The 15,923-nt window shown below is 40.6% G+C and overlaps 1 protein-coding gene across 2 annotated transcripts in view; it reads right to left on the bottom strand.

Moving 5' to 3' along the window:
* The window catches only part of CMYA5 (cardiomyopathy associated 5), an 83,304-nt gene that overhangs the window by 13,655 nt on the left and 53,726 nt on the right, over positions 1-15,923 (bottom strand). Inside the window, exons 7-9 of one of the 2 annotated variants that reach the window (XM_087815432.1) lie at positions 13,166-13,315; positions 9,520-9,666; positions 8,255-8,402 (exon numbers count right to left, since the gene is read on the bottom strand). In XM_087815432.1, coding sequence (XP_087671558.1) covers positions 8,255-8,402; positions 9,520-9,666; positions 13,166-13,315 — 445 coding nt within the window. Of the gene's footprint in view, positions 1-8,254; positions 8,403-9,519; positions 9,667-13,165; positions 13,316-15,923 lie in introns of those variants that run through there. The other variant, XR_015714256.1, reaches the window with a different exon arrangement.

The raw sequence follows: 15,923 nt of genomic DNA, 5'->3' as shown, positions 1-15,923 counted from the left end.
TATTTTAAAAAGAGATTTGTAAATTCAACTCAATTAACATTACAAAATATGCATGGGAAAAGTATTTGCAACTCATATCATAGGTAAAGGCTAACTCTTAATAAATAAGAAAAAATACTACAATTCGACAGGAAAAAATCTGTAAAGAAGTTGAACAGTTCATCAAAAGGAAGTCCAGGGCTCCAAAACATACAAAAAACAATGTTCAACCTAATATTAGAAATACACAATTAAAATATAATAATAAGAGTCTATTTTCTACTTATCAAATTGTCGGTGACCGAAAGTTTTATCACACCCCATGTAGGCATGGGTGTGAAAAACCAAGCACTCTTACGTGCTGCTAGCTGGACTATAAACACCTACAGGCTCTACAGAGACAGTTTGGTAATATCTATCAAAATTCAAAATGTACATAGCTTTTAACCAGTCATTCTACTTCCAGGAATTTATCCTACAGATATACTGAGACATGTGTGAAATGATATATGCACAAGGTTTTTCCGCAGCATTGTTTGTGACAGTAAGAGGAGAAAAACAACTTAAAGGCCTCTTAACTGGTAAAATAAAGTCAATTATATTTTTAAAACAGAATGGAATGGAATTGTTTTTTAAAATGAGGCAGTTCTTGCCCTGGCTAGTTTGGCTCAGTGGGTAGAGCGCTGACCTATGGACTGAAGGGTTGCAGGTTCGATTCCCAGTCAAGCGCACTTACTTTGGTTGTAGATTCCCCACCCTGGTCTGGCTGCCTCCGACAGGCAACTAATCGATGTGTCTCTCTCACATCGATGTTTCTCTCACTCTCTCTCTCCCCCCTCCTACTTCCCTTCCACTCTCTCTAGAAATCAATGGAGAAAATGTCCTCAGGTGAGAATTAAAAAAATAAAACAAAAATAAAATAAAATAAAATGAGTCAGTTCTATAGATACCGATATGGGACACTAACGAAGAAATATTTTTAAACAAGAAAAACAAGGTGGTAGAAATATATATATATAGTAGCTACCATTTGTTGAAAAAATATAGATTCTTGTATGTGCACAGACCATCTGAAAGGCTAAGGATGAGTCAGGTAGTAGTAATTGCCTCTGGAGAGGAGCACTGAGTAGGTGAAGTATAGGTAGAAAGGGGACTTCATTTTCACTGTAGTCCCTTTTGTATCTTCAAAATTTGTACCATATGTATAGGTTATCTATCCAAAATTAATTAAATAATTTATTTTTAGAGTGTATTCCAAACTCAGGAGTTCAGGAGTTGATTGACTATGTTTGCAGAATGCATATTAATTTCAACTTTGTAACGTACCGTCTCAAAAAATTGGATAATTCAGCAATTCATGTGGAATGGAAGGAATACGCATGTGCTTAAGGTAGCTGGAGGGGCCAGGAACCATGAGGAGTGGCTGTCCCCTGCACTGCCATGGCTAACATCTGGACCCAAGTATTTCTGCTCTGGGAGGCGGGGGGTGGCATGTGTACAAACAATATGGAAGAACCTGGTGCTGTGACTCCTGGAAGCAGCCTCAGAGGGAGCTGTCGTTGCAGTACACAACAGATGGCCAAGTATAAATTGTTTTTTAAAAACACAGTGGGCTCTTACTGGCATTCCTGTTGGCAGCGCCAACATTCAACACCGTTGAATGTGAACTGTGAACAGAGCACGCTGCTGGACCCTATGGGGACGAGCTAATAAAGGAGGTTTCCCAAACCTGCCTGAGCACGTTAAACCTTCTGAATCAAAATCTCTTAAGAGAGGCCTGTGAATCTAAACTTGAACGAGCATCCCAGTTGATTTTTATGATCTGTTAGATTTGGGAAACATAATCATAGAAGTGTGGGGTGAGAAGGGATAGGAGGGAGAAACCGGAAGGAGAAAAATCCATGAAAACACAAAGCGACATTAAATACAAAAACAAGTAACGAAACAGTTCTAGCTGCTGGAAGCCACTTATAAAACCTTCAAACTAACTGTAAATACAGAACTTTTTGTTTAAGATGAAAAACTTTGGTTAAATCAAGACTAGGAAGAAAATTCTTTATATATTGCTTCTCATGTTTTAAAAAACTTAGCAAGTCAAAATATTTGAACAGAACTATTTTTCTTCTTATCAATGAGGATATTATGAGACTCAATATTAACTAAACATCACTTTTAGTTCATAACAGTGTAGAAACATAACATGAGGGCTGAATGCTGCCAACCATGGGATTTCCTGTAATTAGAATTCTTGCAAAATCAAAGGGAGCCAAGGACTCCAGCAGAAGGATCCTGAATTTTTGTTTTCTGTATAGTTACCCTCCAAAGCCTCGGTGGACCATTTATAATTCAGACAGAGCATTCCAGGAGCCTAGTAACAGCCACTCCTCTGGAACCTCTAATCTCTCCTTTACCACTCCAAGGCCACATATGTAGACAATTACTTGAGGTCCCATAGAACCGCCTGCACAGAACAATGACTTAACATTCTGTTTTCAGGTCCCATTTTAAAAAATGGTTACATAGAGAACATTTTCTCATCTTTTGTAAAACTGCTCTTAAAGACAATCATTATTATCTTGTTCAATAGCCCTTACATAAAGTTCTGCATGAAAAATTCATCTTAGAGCTGAATGTCAAGAAATATAATTGTCTCCCTTAGTGAAATGTTGTGCTTCCGTTTTAAGAAGAGATGAGTTATGTAATCTCTTTCTCCCTCTCACTCTCTCCCCCTCTCTCCTGTTTTCATCTTAGCTGCCAGGAAGTACAGATTTAAATTTCATGTTCCATTGAGGTACCGTTCTCCTCACCCCTGTGTTATCTGGCTCTTGCCCTTGCAGGGTTGTTTTTAATGGTTCTGTTATGTCTGGGTCTTTTACTTGAGTACTTCTGGAAACTGACAGAACATAAGTTAGAAGTGAAGGAACAGGCTGGGTTTCCATTGACTGGGGTTTCACTATATAACCAGGAGGTATATTGGATTTGAAATGATCAAAGTTAAATCAAATTCATTTGAGAAGAAAGATTTAGGAAAAGCTGAATGCCAAGGATGCTGGGGGTGGAGAGGGAATCATCTCCATAGCACTCACTCTCCCAAGGGCTCCTTGCAGAGGGATGTTACAAGCTGGGTCAGGAAACTAACACTATATGAAAATGAGCTATTAGCCCATAATTACTTAATGAATTTTGACCCAATCACATCCGTGACCTTCCTGTCACCCTGTGAAGCAAGCATGGGGCAGGAATGACTGCCTCCTTTACCCACTGGCTGCAGAGAAGGTCAAATCGCTTGTGGCTGACCATTGGTCAGTTGTCACCTATTCAGCTTAGCAAAAAGCTTTTTCAAAAGAAAGAAATGCTGGGAGTTTTCACCTCGTTCAGGCGCTAGGTTCATTAGGAAACTCGCCCTTATTTGTCCTTATTATACAGATGGAGCGGCAGGTGTCCCCAGCTGGAACATCCAGCTGTGACATACAGTTATGTTCCCACCCCACATGTGGCCCAGGGCCGCCCCCCCCCAGGGCCCCCACCCACGCCCTGGTGGAGGCTCGCGGGTTTGTCACTCGGCGCACAGCTCCTCTCTGCACCCACACAGCTAATTCCTGTCCTACATTTCTCGCAGTCTCCCTCCTCCACCCACAGTTCTGCTGACTCCTCTCCACAAGGAGACAGAGCAGCTGAGGAAACAGCCGAGCCGAGCGGTGGAAAATTTCTGAAAGTGCTCTGAGCCCACCCAACCCGAGGAGAGCATTCAGAGGAAAACAGGAGGGGTGAGTAGGAGCCCCCCGGCCCCCCCACCAGCCAGGGATTGTCACCCCGCCCACCGGCTGTGGGGCTGAGCCACGGGGGCCCACACACCAATATGCAAACGGGTTTTCTGTGAAGATTTTGGAAAGGAGGCAACGGCTCGGCTATTTCAGACTCTGCGTCATGGAACCTGGGGGCGCAATAGGCTCATTCTGTTCAAACATCCACCAGGGGCGTTGAACCAGCGCCTTGGGTCTTAATTTGGAATATCCCGGAGGCCATCACACGGCGAGAGCAACCTTGGGTCTGAAGACGGATGTTTCCGTGTGCGTGTGTGTGTGTGTGTGTTCCTATGACTCATCCTTTTCATGTCCTTTCAAATTCTCTTCCTGCTCCAGACCAAAGCCCTTGAGGCTGTCTGTCCTTCCAGGGATTGGGTGGGAGAAAGATGGGAAATCATTTAGTTCTTAGTTCTCTTAGGTCTCTCTCTTCTTTGCGAGATTCCAGCCAGTTAGATGACTTGGATCTGGCAGGCACAAAAGACGGCCAATCCCATCAATCATCCACTCACTCATTCATCAAGCAGACGGTCACTGAGTATCTGCACAGATGAGGTCAAAGTCCTCGCCCAGCCAAACAGAGTGGCGTCAAAAAGAAGTAACCTTTGACCCCCTCACTTCCCGGCAATGGCCTCTGGATTAAATTTCGGATCTGGTTTAGCATAGGGTTTTTGCATAGAACCTAGAACCAAAGTCAGGACTATGTAACCAATGGATAAACAAGATTATAAGTGCCCTTCACTATTAGTGGCCCAGGGAAAGGTTTCTAGCCTACAGATTAGACTAGTCCTGTCTCCCAGTTAAGTATCCAAGCACTGAAGTTAACTCATCTACCATTCTTCTTTACTTTGTGGGCACAGTTGTTTTTTTCCCATTTTGAATAAGAGATTATCTTCAAAGCTGGCCAAACTTTCCTTATAAGAGGCAGTATTACGTGTGCAATGCTGATTTATATTTACCAGTTTAGGTAACACATATTTATTGAGTAGCTACAAGATGCCAGACACCGTCCCAGGCACTGAGGTTGCAACTTTATATAATGATCCCTTCATGTAGTAAAGTGAATGGGATCCGACAACCCTTGGCTTGCTGTTCTTTCCAAAACACACAAAAAATTATGCACTGCTGGGCAAAAAAACAAAGTAAAGAATGTAGTTCTGCCCCGCTGGGTGTGGCTCAACGGTTGAGCATCGACCTAGGATCCAGGTGATTGGGGTTCGATCCCTGGTCAGGGCACATGCCCGGGTTGCAGCTCGATCCCCAATCAGAGGCATGCAGGAGGCAGCTGATCAATGACTCTCTCATCATTGATGTTTCTATCTCTCTGTCTCCCTCTCCTTTCCTCTCTCTGAAATCAATAAAGATATATTTTAAAAAAAAGAAAAAAAGAATGTGGTTCTAATAGAAGGGAAAAGCAGGGATTATTTGCTTTTATTGACTGGTGATCAAGTTTGGAGGTTCTTTGTTTATCGTGTCTATTTCTGACTAGCTGTCAATAGCTTTCATCCTAGAGATTGAGCAATATAGATTATAGTTAATGTTTGGTAGTTTTGAACCATCAGGCACCATAATGAATGTTTTAACATGGTTGTAAGAATCATATGGTCAAAAGACCTAAGATACATGGCCACTCCGAAAGAGCACAATTTCCTTTCCCTCCTGAACTCTTAAATTGGAGAACCAAAAGAAATACAAAACAGTTTTGCAGCCCTGGGCCTTTTGAGATTAGGATGGAGTATTTCACAGTCTGTTGACGTCCACCTGGGTGTAAATCACTGGGGCTTCTCTATCTATGAGAGATGATTCTGAAATGGTGCCTCCACAACAGACTTAGTAAATGAGCAGAGCAGTGATTTGTGGCCAATGAAATGTTGTTTGCTTCAAAAAATTATCTATTATCAGACCAACAGGGATCCAGAAACTGGAGAGTCATCCCTGGGCTGTGGATTGGACATACCATTCCACCTCCTGGCACTGACAGGTCTTTTAGCACCTAACTGGAAAACAACACCATCTCCAACACCGTTCCAAACTATCAACAAGGCTCTGCATGTGGAATTTCCCTTGATTTCTAAACTTGCTGGACTATATCCATTCAATAATAAAGGATGCTTGTATTGTTTCATAATTACTATAAACTTCTGCTTATCTAGCCTCTCAGATGCTCTCCTTTAACAAGAAAAGTAAAAACGAACCCACTGGCAAAGTCTCAAATAGAATAAACTAATGACAAGCCTTATGTTTTAATAAGCTCAGCTTCTTCGTGAATGAAACTGGTGGATGGCCATTGCTCCCCTACAAATGGAACTACCATTTGTTTCTTTGGCTTTGACAGGGGGGTTTGTTTGGAATGTTTCTTCATTGTCGATACCAAGTAGACTTTTGTTTTTGCTTTGAGGGCCCCAGGATGATCAGAGAAAGGAAAAACATTCATCAAAGAGGTTGTGAATGGTCCTGGATCCTCTCCATAAATCCACGTTTTTCATGTGACAAAGAAACTAAGTATATCCAATAGGTTGCAGTTGTCAGGCTGTTTGAGGTATGCTAACTTAGCCCTGCATAAGAACACAACTTTTCGAACTAGTGGACCAGATAAGACAGGTCTAAGTTTGAATTCTGACGCCAAACTCTCACTCCATCATTTACTACTTTGGCCAAATTATTTAACCATCCCGAGTCTCATTTAATGGAGGTCACTGCCTTCCTCCTAGGATTGTTGAGAGGGTTAAATGAGATTTAACACAGTTCCTGACATGTGGAAGGCCCTCAGTGGATGCCACTGCCCCTCCTACCTTCCTTCCCCTCTCCCTGTAGCCACATTTAAGATGACATCACAGTTCCCTCAGTGACAGGGCTACTAGGTCTCAGAGTTTCCAGATTTCTGCTGATTGGAGAATCCAACTGTGCTGATGTTATTTATGCAAATGCCAGCTGGGGACTGAAGCCATAACGAGAATGAGTCATTCCAGAACACTCCTCAGAGAGAACAGGATTTTCCTCACTGCCGTGGAGAGGGGGGGAGAGACGGCCCTGGGGCTCAGGCACGCCTGACATAATGCTATCATGGCCTCAGAAGTTTTTTATAGAAAAGGTCCAGGACTCCCCTAAGTCACATTAAATAGGTGTTACCTGTTTGGACTTTGAAATCTAACAAAGCAGGGTTTGAATCCCTCTTTCCACCCACCAGCTGAGTAGCCTCTCAAAGCATCTGTTTTCTGTCACAGTTCTTCTAAAGATTAAATAAGGCAACACACATAAGGCATCTAGGACATTGACTTGGCACATAGCAACTGCTCAATAAAAGTCAGTTATACTCTCTCTGTGTGTCTCTGTCTCCGTCCCCCTTCCCCCCTCTTCTGGCCCCCCTCCCCTCTCCCCACTCCTCTGGCCTGGCCTGCTCTCACCTCTCAGTTATTTACTGAGCACAGAAGCCTGCCTTCAGCACCGGGCAGTTAAAAGAGATGCACATTGACTCTGTTCTCACTTCTGCTCAAATGCGTCCCGCCGGTACACCCCCCACTCAACATTAACTCATCCTTTTATTATTATTATTTTGTGAAGCCTGTCTTCACACACTTGAAAGAAACTATAATTATTGTTTAGTTGTATGAAACCTCACATCATAACGAAATAAACAGCTGTTGATTTATCATGAAAATAAGAGCTTAATAATACACTTTACTGAAAGGCTGTCTAATTTCATACCATTATTTCTAAGTTCAATAACCTACCACTATAGTTTATCTCAGTGAATTTGGTTTTTAAAAAAATGGAAAATGTCTCTATCAAAATATGAATATTAAAAATGATCTGAATATTCATCATGGAACATGAAGGAGGTTAAGAAAACACAGCCTCAGTAAATAAACTAACATTTACCACATGCCCATTGGATGCACAGGCCTTTACTGATAAATTTTAGCTTTATAATTTTAGTAAGAAAGCTTTATATTTCTTTTTTCCTGCAAAATCTCTAGATTCTTCATGCTCTTGGAGAGGCAAGTATGTCTCTGTGATTATATATTTAATTAGCTCCTTTAGTATTAGCAATATATTACAGAGACATTCAAATTTACATTTTACATTTATACATTACAAATACATATTTACATTGTACACAAGCTCACCATTAGTTTCCTGAGTTAGGTGGTACCCATTCTGATATTACTAAAATAATTATAATAAAATGAGCATAAAATATGCATAAATCCTGTCTAATGACTCAAGTTAAATATACCTCAAAGAATGTTCACATACATTTTTTTCACAAGGGAGTTATTATTCTGCATTGTAGCATACGTTTTATTACAAACTTGGAGTTCATTGATGAATAGTGATGGAGTTGCAAATCAAGCCAATTTAATTGGTTCAGCAGGGTTTTAGGAAGCTTTTTCCCCTCTGTGAGCATAAGCTCAGGGGTTAGCTTTGGTCCCTGAGCTGGGAGGTGAGGTCTCCCTGTGGAGGATTCTCACCTGAGGCCCTCGCCTTCCGGAGAGTGTTGTCTGCAGTACTCCAGGGTGTAGGTCTCAGTGGCCTCTGGGTTGGCAGGCCGCCAGCGGATGGTGGCCGTGTTCCAACATACGGTACAGTCCTCGGCCTGGATCACAGGGGTGGAGGGTGCTACAGAGAGAGAACCAAGTCAGTTGTGGGGCAATGAGTGCCAGTTCTGCTTCCCTGGAACCTGGGAAGAATGCTTGGATATAATTTTATTTTAATTTTTTAATAAAAAGTACATTCTGGGTTGAAAACCCTAAAGGTATGAAAATTTATACAGTGAAAAATCTCCCTCCCACCCCTGCCTTGCAAACTGCCCAGTTTTCACCCATTCCCAACCAACTTCCAATATTAGCTTCCTATAAATCTTATCCAAGTTTCTTTAAATTTATACAAGCAAATAAAAATAAAGATTCCTGTCTCCTTCTCTCTACACAAAAGTTAGCCATAATTTTGCCTTTAGTAGGTGCTCAATAAATATTTGCTTTAAAAGGCAAGAAAAAAAGATAAAACAGTAGGAGTAAGTCATTGATTCCCCTGAGGTAGTTACAATGATCTTTAAGGCAATTCAAACTTCACTTATGCAACACCTGCTCAGCCCCTGTGGGAAGACTCCATCGTGGAAATGCATTCTCAGCTAAAACCACCACTGAAAAACCTTTTGGGGGCTCCTAGCACCCTTATGATAAAGCCTGAGCTTCTTAGCTTAGTAAACATGAGCTCTATACACACTAACTACTCTTTCTCACCTCATGTCTTTCCTCTTTGCTTTGAAGCCAAAGAAATAACACCAAACTAATTTTTTTGTCCTGCACACTCCATACTATTTCTTACCTCGATGCCTCTGCTCATAAGATTTCTTCAAATGAATACATTCCTTTAACACTTTATTTCCTACTGATCCTTTAAAGGAGCTCATTCAGGCACCAGCTCTAGGAAGGCATTTCTGATTCTGCCCCACCCCAGGCTGTCTCTGGTACCCCTCTGAAGTGTTCTCCTAAGAACCTGTGTATAACTGGATCAGGACCCTTACCACCAGCGTTTTGGAATGATCTATTTTGTATCTCCCCCACTTGATTATGAGCCTCTTGAGAACAGGAACCCAGCTTTATTCGTCATTGTATACCCAGCACTGCACAACACCCAGCATGCAATAGGTGCTTAATAAATGTTTATTGGTTGATCTTAATAGTCTGTGAAGAATTGATTATTGCTTCCTAAGACCCCCTTAACATCTCCTTACCTGTTCTAAAAATTGCCCTTTCACTGGGCAGGCTACATCCAGTGAAGTTCACAGCCATTACCCACACTTGATAGTATCGGTCAGGTTCCAAATCTTCAAAAATGCAGTAGCTTTCTTTCACTGTAACTCTGTATTCTTCTACCAACTCTAGCAAAAAACACAATCATTAACTCTAGGGCATCTTCCAAAGTTAAATGAAAATTATAGTTATTTGAAAAATTGGTCTATGACTTTTTTCAATAGAAAACCTAAACTGATAAGTTTACAGATACCATTATGTGATAGCTATCACTTTAGAATACATAAGAAAGCAATAGCATTCTGAAAAGAGATATTTAGAATGACATAGTATTACTTATGAACACGTATAAAAAATAATAGCATATTACTAAGATTCTGAACTTCATATACTATAATTAAAGTAACATTTCAATAGCAAATACTAAAATTGCAGAGTTTATGTTAGCTTAAATCTCAATAATACATTCTCAAGATAATCCCTGAGAAGCAATGCCAATATTTTAGGGGAATGTGTAATAAAACAGGACAACCATATGTTTTCTAAACTTACAATGGTACAAAGCATCTTTACAGATTAGCAAACCATTTTAGTATTCAGCATGATTTTCTTTTTTTTCTTTTTGTTAACCCTCACCCAAGGACATTTTTTCCATTGCTTTTTCAGAGAGAGACTGAAAGGAAGAGAGAGAGACACATCGATTGGCTGCCTCCGCACGCACGAGCCCTGACCGGGGCCAGGGGATTGAGCCTGCAGTTGAGGTGCATGCCCTTGGCCAGAGTCAAGCCCGGGACCTTCAGTCCGCTCCAGGCCAACGCTCTAACCACTGAGCAACCAGCTAGGGCTTCAGTATGATTTTCATAGTTTCACATCCTGGTCCCTTCTAATGAATTCCAAAATTCTTTCAAGTAGGGATTTCCACAACTTATGGCCATACTTAAACAACTTTGATAGGACATAAACTATTCTAAGAAGTAACTCTGTTCATCAAGACATTTCCTAAAATTTATGCTATTTTGCTTTCAATATTTTAGCAGTATAGATATTACTCAATACCATTCTTAATACCAGTCCCTTTGGGCCAACTGGTTATTCTTACTGAAACTTTCTCTCCTTAAAAAGAACAATTAAAACAATTAGCCTAGGGTGGCTTCAGTTTCCTCCCTTATTCTTCTGGACAGTCACATCCTCAAATCTCCTCCAGTTAAGAAACCCAGACTGTTTCCTTTTAAAGGAAATTTAGGAGCTTTTCAACTCAGCAGGTTTCTTCTATTGCATTTCTCTTTCCCAATGAGCTATATGTTCTGGACAGAATGTTTAGTTTAGATAATGATATAAGGACTTACACATTCACTGAAAAACATTTCCCCCATGGCCTATAAAGTATGGCTGCAGTTTTCAATACAATCAGCCTTTCAGGCTAAGTCCTGTTACCCCAGTACTTTTAACAATGTACATAACTTAGGTTACTGGACACCTATTTCACACAGCACGGCATCACACTGTAGATCATCAGACTAATTAGCTGGCACCAGCAGAGTTCAAGGCATTGAACGAATGTGACACGGCACAAGTAGTGTTTGGGGAATGGTGGGGGCAGGTGAAGCATGTAAAAAAGGTACTACAGGCAAGAAATAGTTGCTAAGAGGAATCCTGGCGAGCCATGAAGTTCCATGACATAACTGGATATACAGGGAGAGGAAGTGTGGTCCAGTATCTGCCACTTACCCAAGGGGAGTATGTTCCAAGACCCCCAAGGGATGCCTGAAATTGCAGATAGCATACTGTGTTTTTTCCTATACATACATACCTGTAATAAAGTTTAATTTATAAATTGGACACAGTAAGAGATTAATAATGACTAATAATAAAATATAAGTTATAACCATATACTATAATAAAGTTATGTGACTGCAAATGTAGTCTCTCTCTCGCAAAATATCTTATTGCACTATACTTACCTTCTTATCTAAAAGAATCACTTTATTGCTTCTCTTTGGCATGTCTCAACTGCCAGCATTACTACTCTCTTATGCTTTTATTAAGTAAAATAAGTTACTTGAACTCAAGTGCTGCACTACTAGGACAGTCAATCGATAACCAAGATGCACCTACCATGCCACTAAGGGCAGGGAGCATGTACAGGGTGGATATGCTGGACAAAGGGATGATGCACATCCGGGGCGGGATGGAGCAAAACATCTCGAGGGCTCATCATGCTACTCAGAACCTGTGCAATTTAAAACTTATAAATTGCTTATTTCCAGGATTTTCCATTTAATATTTTCAGACTGAGGTTGACCATGGGTAACTGGAACCTCAGAAAGTGAAACCCTGGATAAGGGGGGACTACTGTGTAACGAAACAAACACAGAGTCAAGCAAACCAAAATATAAGCTGCAGTCTGAAAGATCTGTGTTTGAATCCTGCCCCTGTCATGTATAAGTTGTGTGGCCTTGGGCAAATTATTTAACCTCACATCAGTTTCTCATTTTCACATGGGGACCAGAGCACTTATCTTGTTGTGTTGTCACAGCTATATGGTAATAGGTTCCCAATAAAATAGAAATTCTTATGGGCAAAGCCAACTTTACACTATGCCAGTGGTTGCTTTTTTAACTTTTTTTCTAATTTAAATAAGAATCACATGACATCTCAAAAGACTTAAATATTGGCAACAGTGAAATATATTATAATTAATTCCTTATTACATGTGGCGTGTCAATCCTGCCACATGATCATTTGATTTCTAAATTACAGGGTGGGGCAAAAGTAGTTTTACAGTTGTTTGCATGGACAATAATACAATAATTAATAAATAATACTACAAGAATAAACTCTGTTTCACATATTCACAACTGTAACCCTGCTTTTGCCCACCCTATCTGTTTATGCTTCAACACGCAAAACAGAATGCCGCCCTACCGGCTCTCACTCGGTAAGTACAGCCTCAAACTTCTTGGCTTCCAGGTCTTGTTAGAAGTCCTCCTAACCACAGAGATACTTTACAGAGGCTCAGCTATAAGACATGCTACCCACTCACCCTGCTAAATTCGTTTACCTCTATCTGCACATTAATGTGGGACACTAGGCCCATGCCTTGAGAAGTGTGAACTCTGAATTAACCTTTATAGTTTGTTTATAGCTTTTATCAAAGGTGGATCTGAGAAAATGCCAACCATGACATCTAATGGTGCATTTGCATTAAAATTATTGTGGAAGTCACTGTCCCATACAGCTCTTTTTTCCTCCACAAAGTGGCGCCCATTACACTTGGCTTTTGACTTCAGTACTGATTGCAGTTGTTCTCCCTGAAACTCTTGCATGCTACCTCCTCTCTGAAAATGAGGATCAGTAAATGCTCCTGTTACCCTGAGAGCTCAAAGTCAAATTTGAATCTCGATTACAGCAATTATGTTGACCAGTATGATATTTATGCATTTTTGTTTTCCCTTAGGCCGATTTCCAAATTTTGCTTCTATTTCATTATACACTTGTGCGTTTGTTGTTGTTTTGATAAGTAGCTGTGAATGCCCTACAGAAAGGGCCATGATATATGGGCTTAAATACCTCACATTAAGATGCAAAAATGTACCCGTGCCCCTGCATTTGTATTAGTAACCCTACCGTTTACTTCCTGGTCATCCTGCGGCTCCTCCATGCAGTAAACCTGGAACGAGTCGATGACGTCTTCCTTGCTTATGCTCCAGTAAACCGCAATTGTTGTGCTCGTGGCAGAATTTGGTTCCTGAGGTTCTAACCTAGGAGGCTGTGGAACTGGAATATACGCAAGATTTATTATAACTAACGTTATTTTTATTGATTGATTTTTCTTTTTTCAAAAGTCACTTACAAAAAATTCAAGCAATACAGAAATACATGGAGTAAAACTCCCCTTTTCCCCAACACTCCCCTACCCCCAACCTCAAGGACATTCCTCTGCTATGGTTGACTGTGTATCCCTCCAAAATGCTTTCTATGCAACTGTATATGTGTACATATAACACACATAGAAATAAATAAAAGTGGATCCCCAAGTAGGATCACTTGAGAATATTCTTCTATAGTTCTATATTTAGAGAAATTAACTTACACAGGTTAGAGGATACACCAAATGACTTGGGTTTTCTTTGAAGCAAAAGCTTGAGTTTGCTTTGCTGGAGAACCAATGGTGTACCCTTCTATGTCAATATAGAGTCTATTTTCACAATAGGCAAATGAAACCCTGTTTAGCTATAGGTGCTGTATCATCAAGGCTGAAAAAGACTTGCATCAATAAAACAAAATGCACCTTCTGAAACTACTGTCCTACTTTCTCTTTCCAGAATGACCATACCTACAAATTAAGAAGAAATTTAAACAAAATGTAAAAATTGCATAGGGGGAAAAGTGCCGTATTCACTGATTAAAATATAAGGTTCAGCTATCTAGTATAACCCTATTGTTCTGAATTTTAACGACAGCAATATCCTCCACCATCTCAGAGAGGGACATCGGAGGCAATGCATGCTGAGCAGGCTGTGCGACCAGACAGGAAGCCTGCCTGTCAGAGCACCTCCCCAAGCACTGGGAACGGCTCAGAGATCCGTATGCTGTCTTTGACTTCACTGTCTGTCTTCGCAGCAGGAAATCAGTGTCACATTCTAAAGGAGTCCATCCAGATAAACGTAGTGCAGTCACTTTTCATGTTGCCCAGGTTTACTGAAGGGCCAGGCAGAATGCTTCAACTATTGTCAGCTGTCTCTGAAACAGCGTTGGAGAACTCCTTGAGGCGTGAACGTTGAAACTGCTCCTGGTTTGGTTTGTTTGTTTGTTTCATGAATTATACATTGAGCAATATCTGCTTTTTAAAAATGGTAACACCTTTTCAAAAATCTCTCTCAGGTAGCTTAACCAACTTAAAAACTAATAATTGACCCACCCCACCCCACCCCACCGGCCATCACCAAATTTTAAGGAAGAAGCAGTCATAGGGAATTAAGCAAAACATGTAGGCTAGAAAGAATTCTGTACTTAATGTGCTCCTTCTCCTCAAAACATTAAAGTTAGAACATCTCTTTTTCAAAAACAGGAAATATTCTTACTTTTTAAAGTATTCTAAAATTAAAAAGGGAACAAAAACATTTCGTAGATGTAAATGAAAAGCAATGAATGGATTTATGATTCCTGCACTACACGAACATCAGAGACTTAGATTTTCTGTGTTAGCAACTCTGTTTACACTTCTATAGGAATGAACTTGAATAGCAGTAAAGACAAAAGGAGATTTTTAAGGCTTCTTTGCCAGAGGCTAAGGAATTGGTCAGAGGAATCATCCCCATGGATTCCCTCTGTCTGATGAAGTGTCCCATACAGAGCAGTCACACTAAGGGAGCTAAGCATTAGACCAGCTTGGACTTGAGGACCTGGGCCAGATTCAGGTTCCCACTCAAGCCAGTTTTCAAAAAAGTCCCTGGGAGAGCAGCATTATTCACAGTAGCCAAAAGGTGGAAGGAACCCAAGTGTACATTGATGGGTGAATGGACATGCAAAATGCAGTATAGACCTACAATGGAGTATTAGTCAGCCTTACAAAGGATGGAAATTCTGACACAAAGATAAACCTTGAAGACATTGTGCTAAGTGAAATAAGCTAGTCGCAAAAGGCAAATACTATATGATTCTATTTATATGTGGTACCTAGAGTAGTTAAATTCATAGAAACAGAAAGTAGAATGGGGGCTGCCAGAGGCTGGGGTAGGGGATGGAGAGTTATATTTAACAGGTACAGAGTTTCAGTTCTGCAAGATGAAGAGAATTCTGGAGATGGCTGGTGGCAATGGCTGTACAACAATGTAAGTGTACTTAATACCACTGAATTGTATGCTTCAAAACGGTTAAAATGGTAAATTTTACATTATGGATATTTTACCACAATTTTTTTAAAAAAGGCCCCAGGAACCAGAGTCAAGGAAGCCTCGGTTGTCTCTAATCTATGGTTACCTCTCCTTTCATACAATGCACCCCGCCTTTAGGTGTAGAGTAATGGTTCAAGTGCAGGCTCTGAGCCAAAGTCCTCACCTCAACCCCCCAACAGCTGTGTATCTAGGGCAATGTGAGAGGCATTTTTCTGCTCCTTCTGTTTCCTCACCTGTCAAATGGGAGTAACAATAAAACCTACCTCCTAGGGTTGTGAGATTAGATGGTAAGATATGCCTAACAGCCTCCACAGTGCCAGGCATCATGTTTGTGTGGAATAAACATTAGTGGAAAAACCACATCCTTTCCTCATTATGTCTGTTTAGTTTACAGAGTGATCCAATTAGCTCTTCAGGTACCAGGTAAGGACTTTATATCTGAGAGCTGTCATTGGTCACAAAATGAACAAAAACTATTTAGCAACAAG

The sequence above is a fragment of the Miniopterus natalensis genome, chromosome 3 (assembly GCF_054644295.1).
Source record: "Miniopterus natalensis isolate mMinNat1 chromosome 3, mMinNat1.hap1, whole genome shotgun sequence".
Taxonomy (NCBI): Eukaryota; Metazoa; Chordata; class Mammalia; order Chiroptera; family Miniopteridae; genus Miniopterus; species Miniopterus natalensis.
This window is presented reverse-complemented; position numbering and strand designations above follow the sequence as displayed.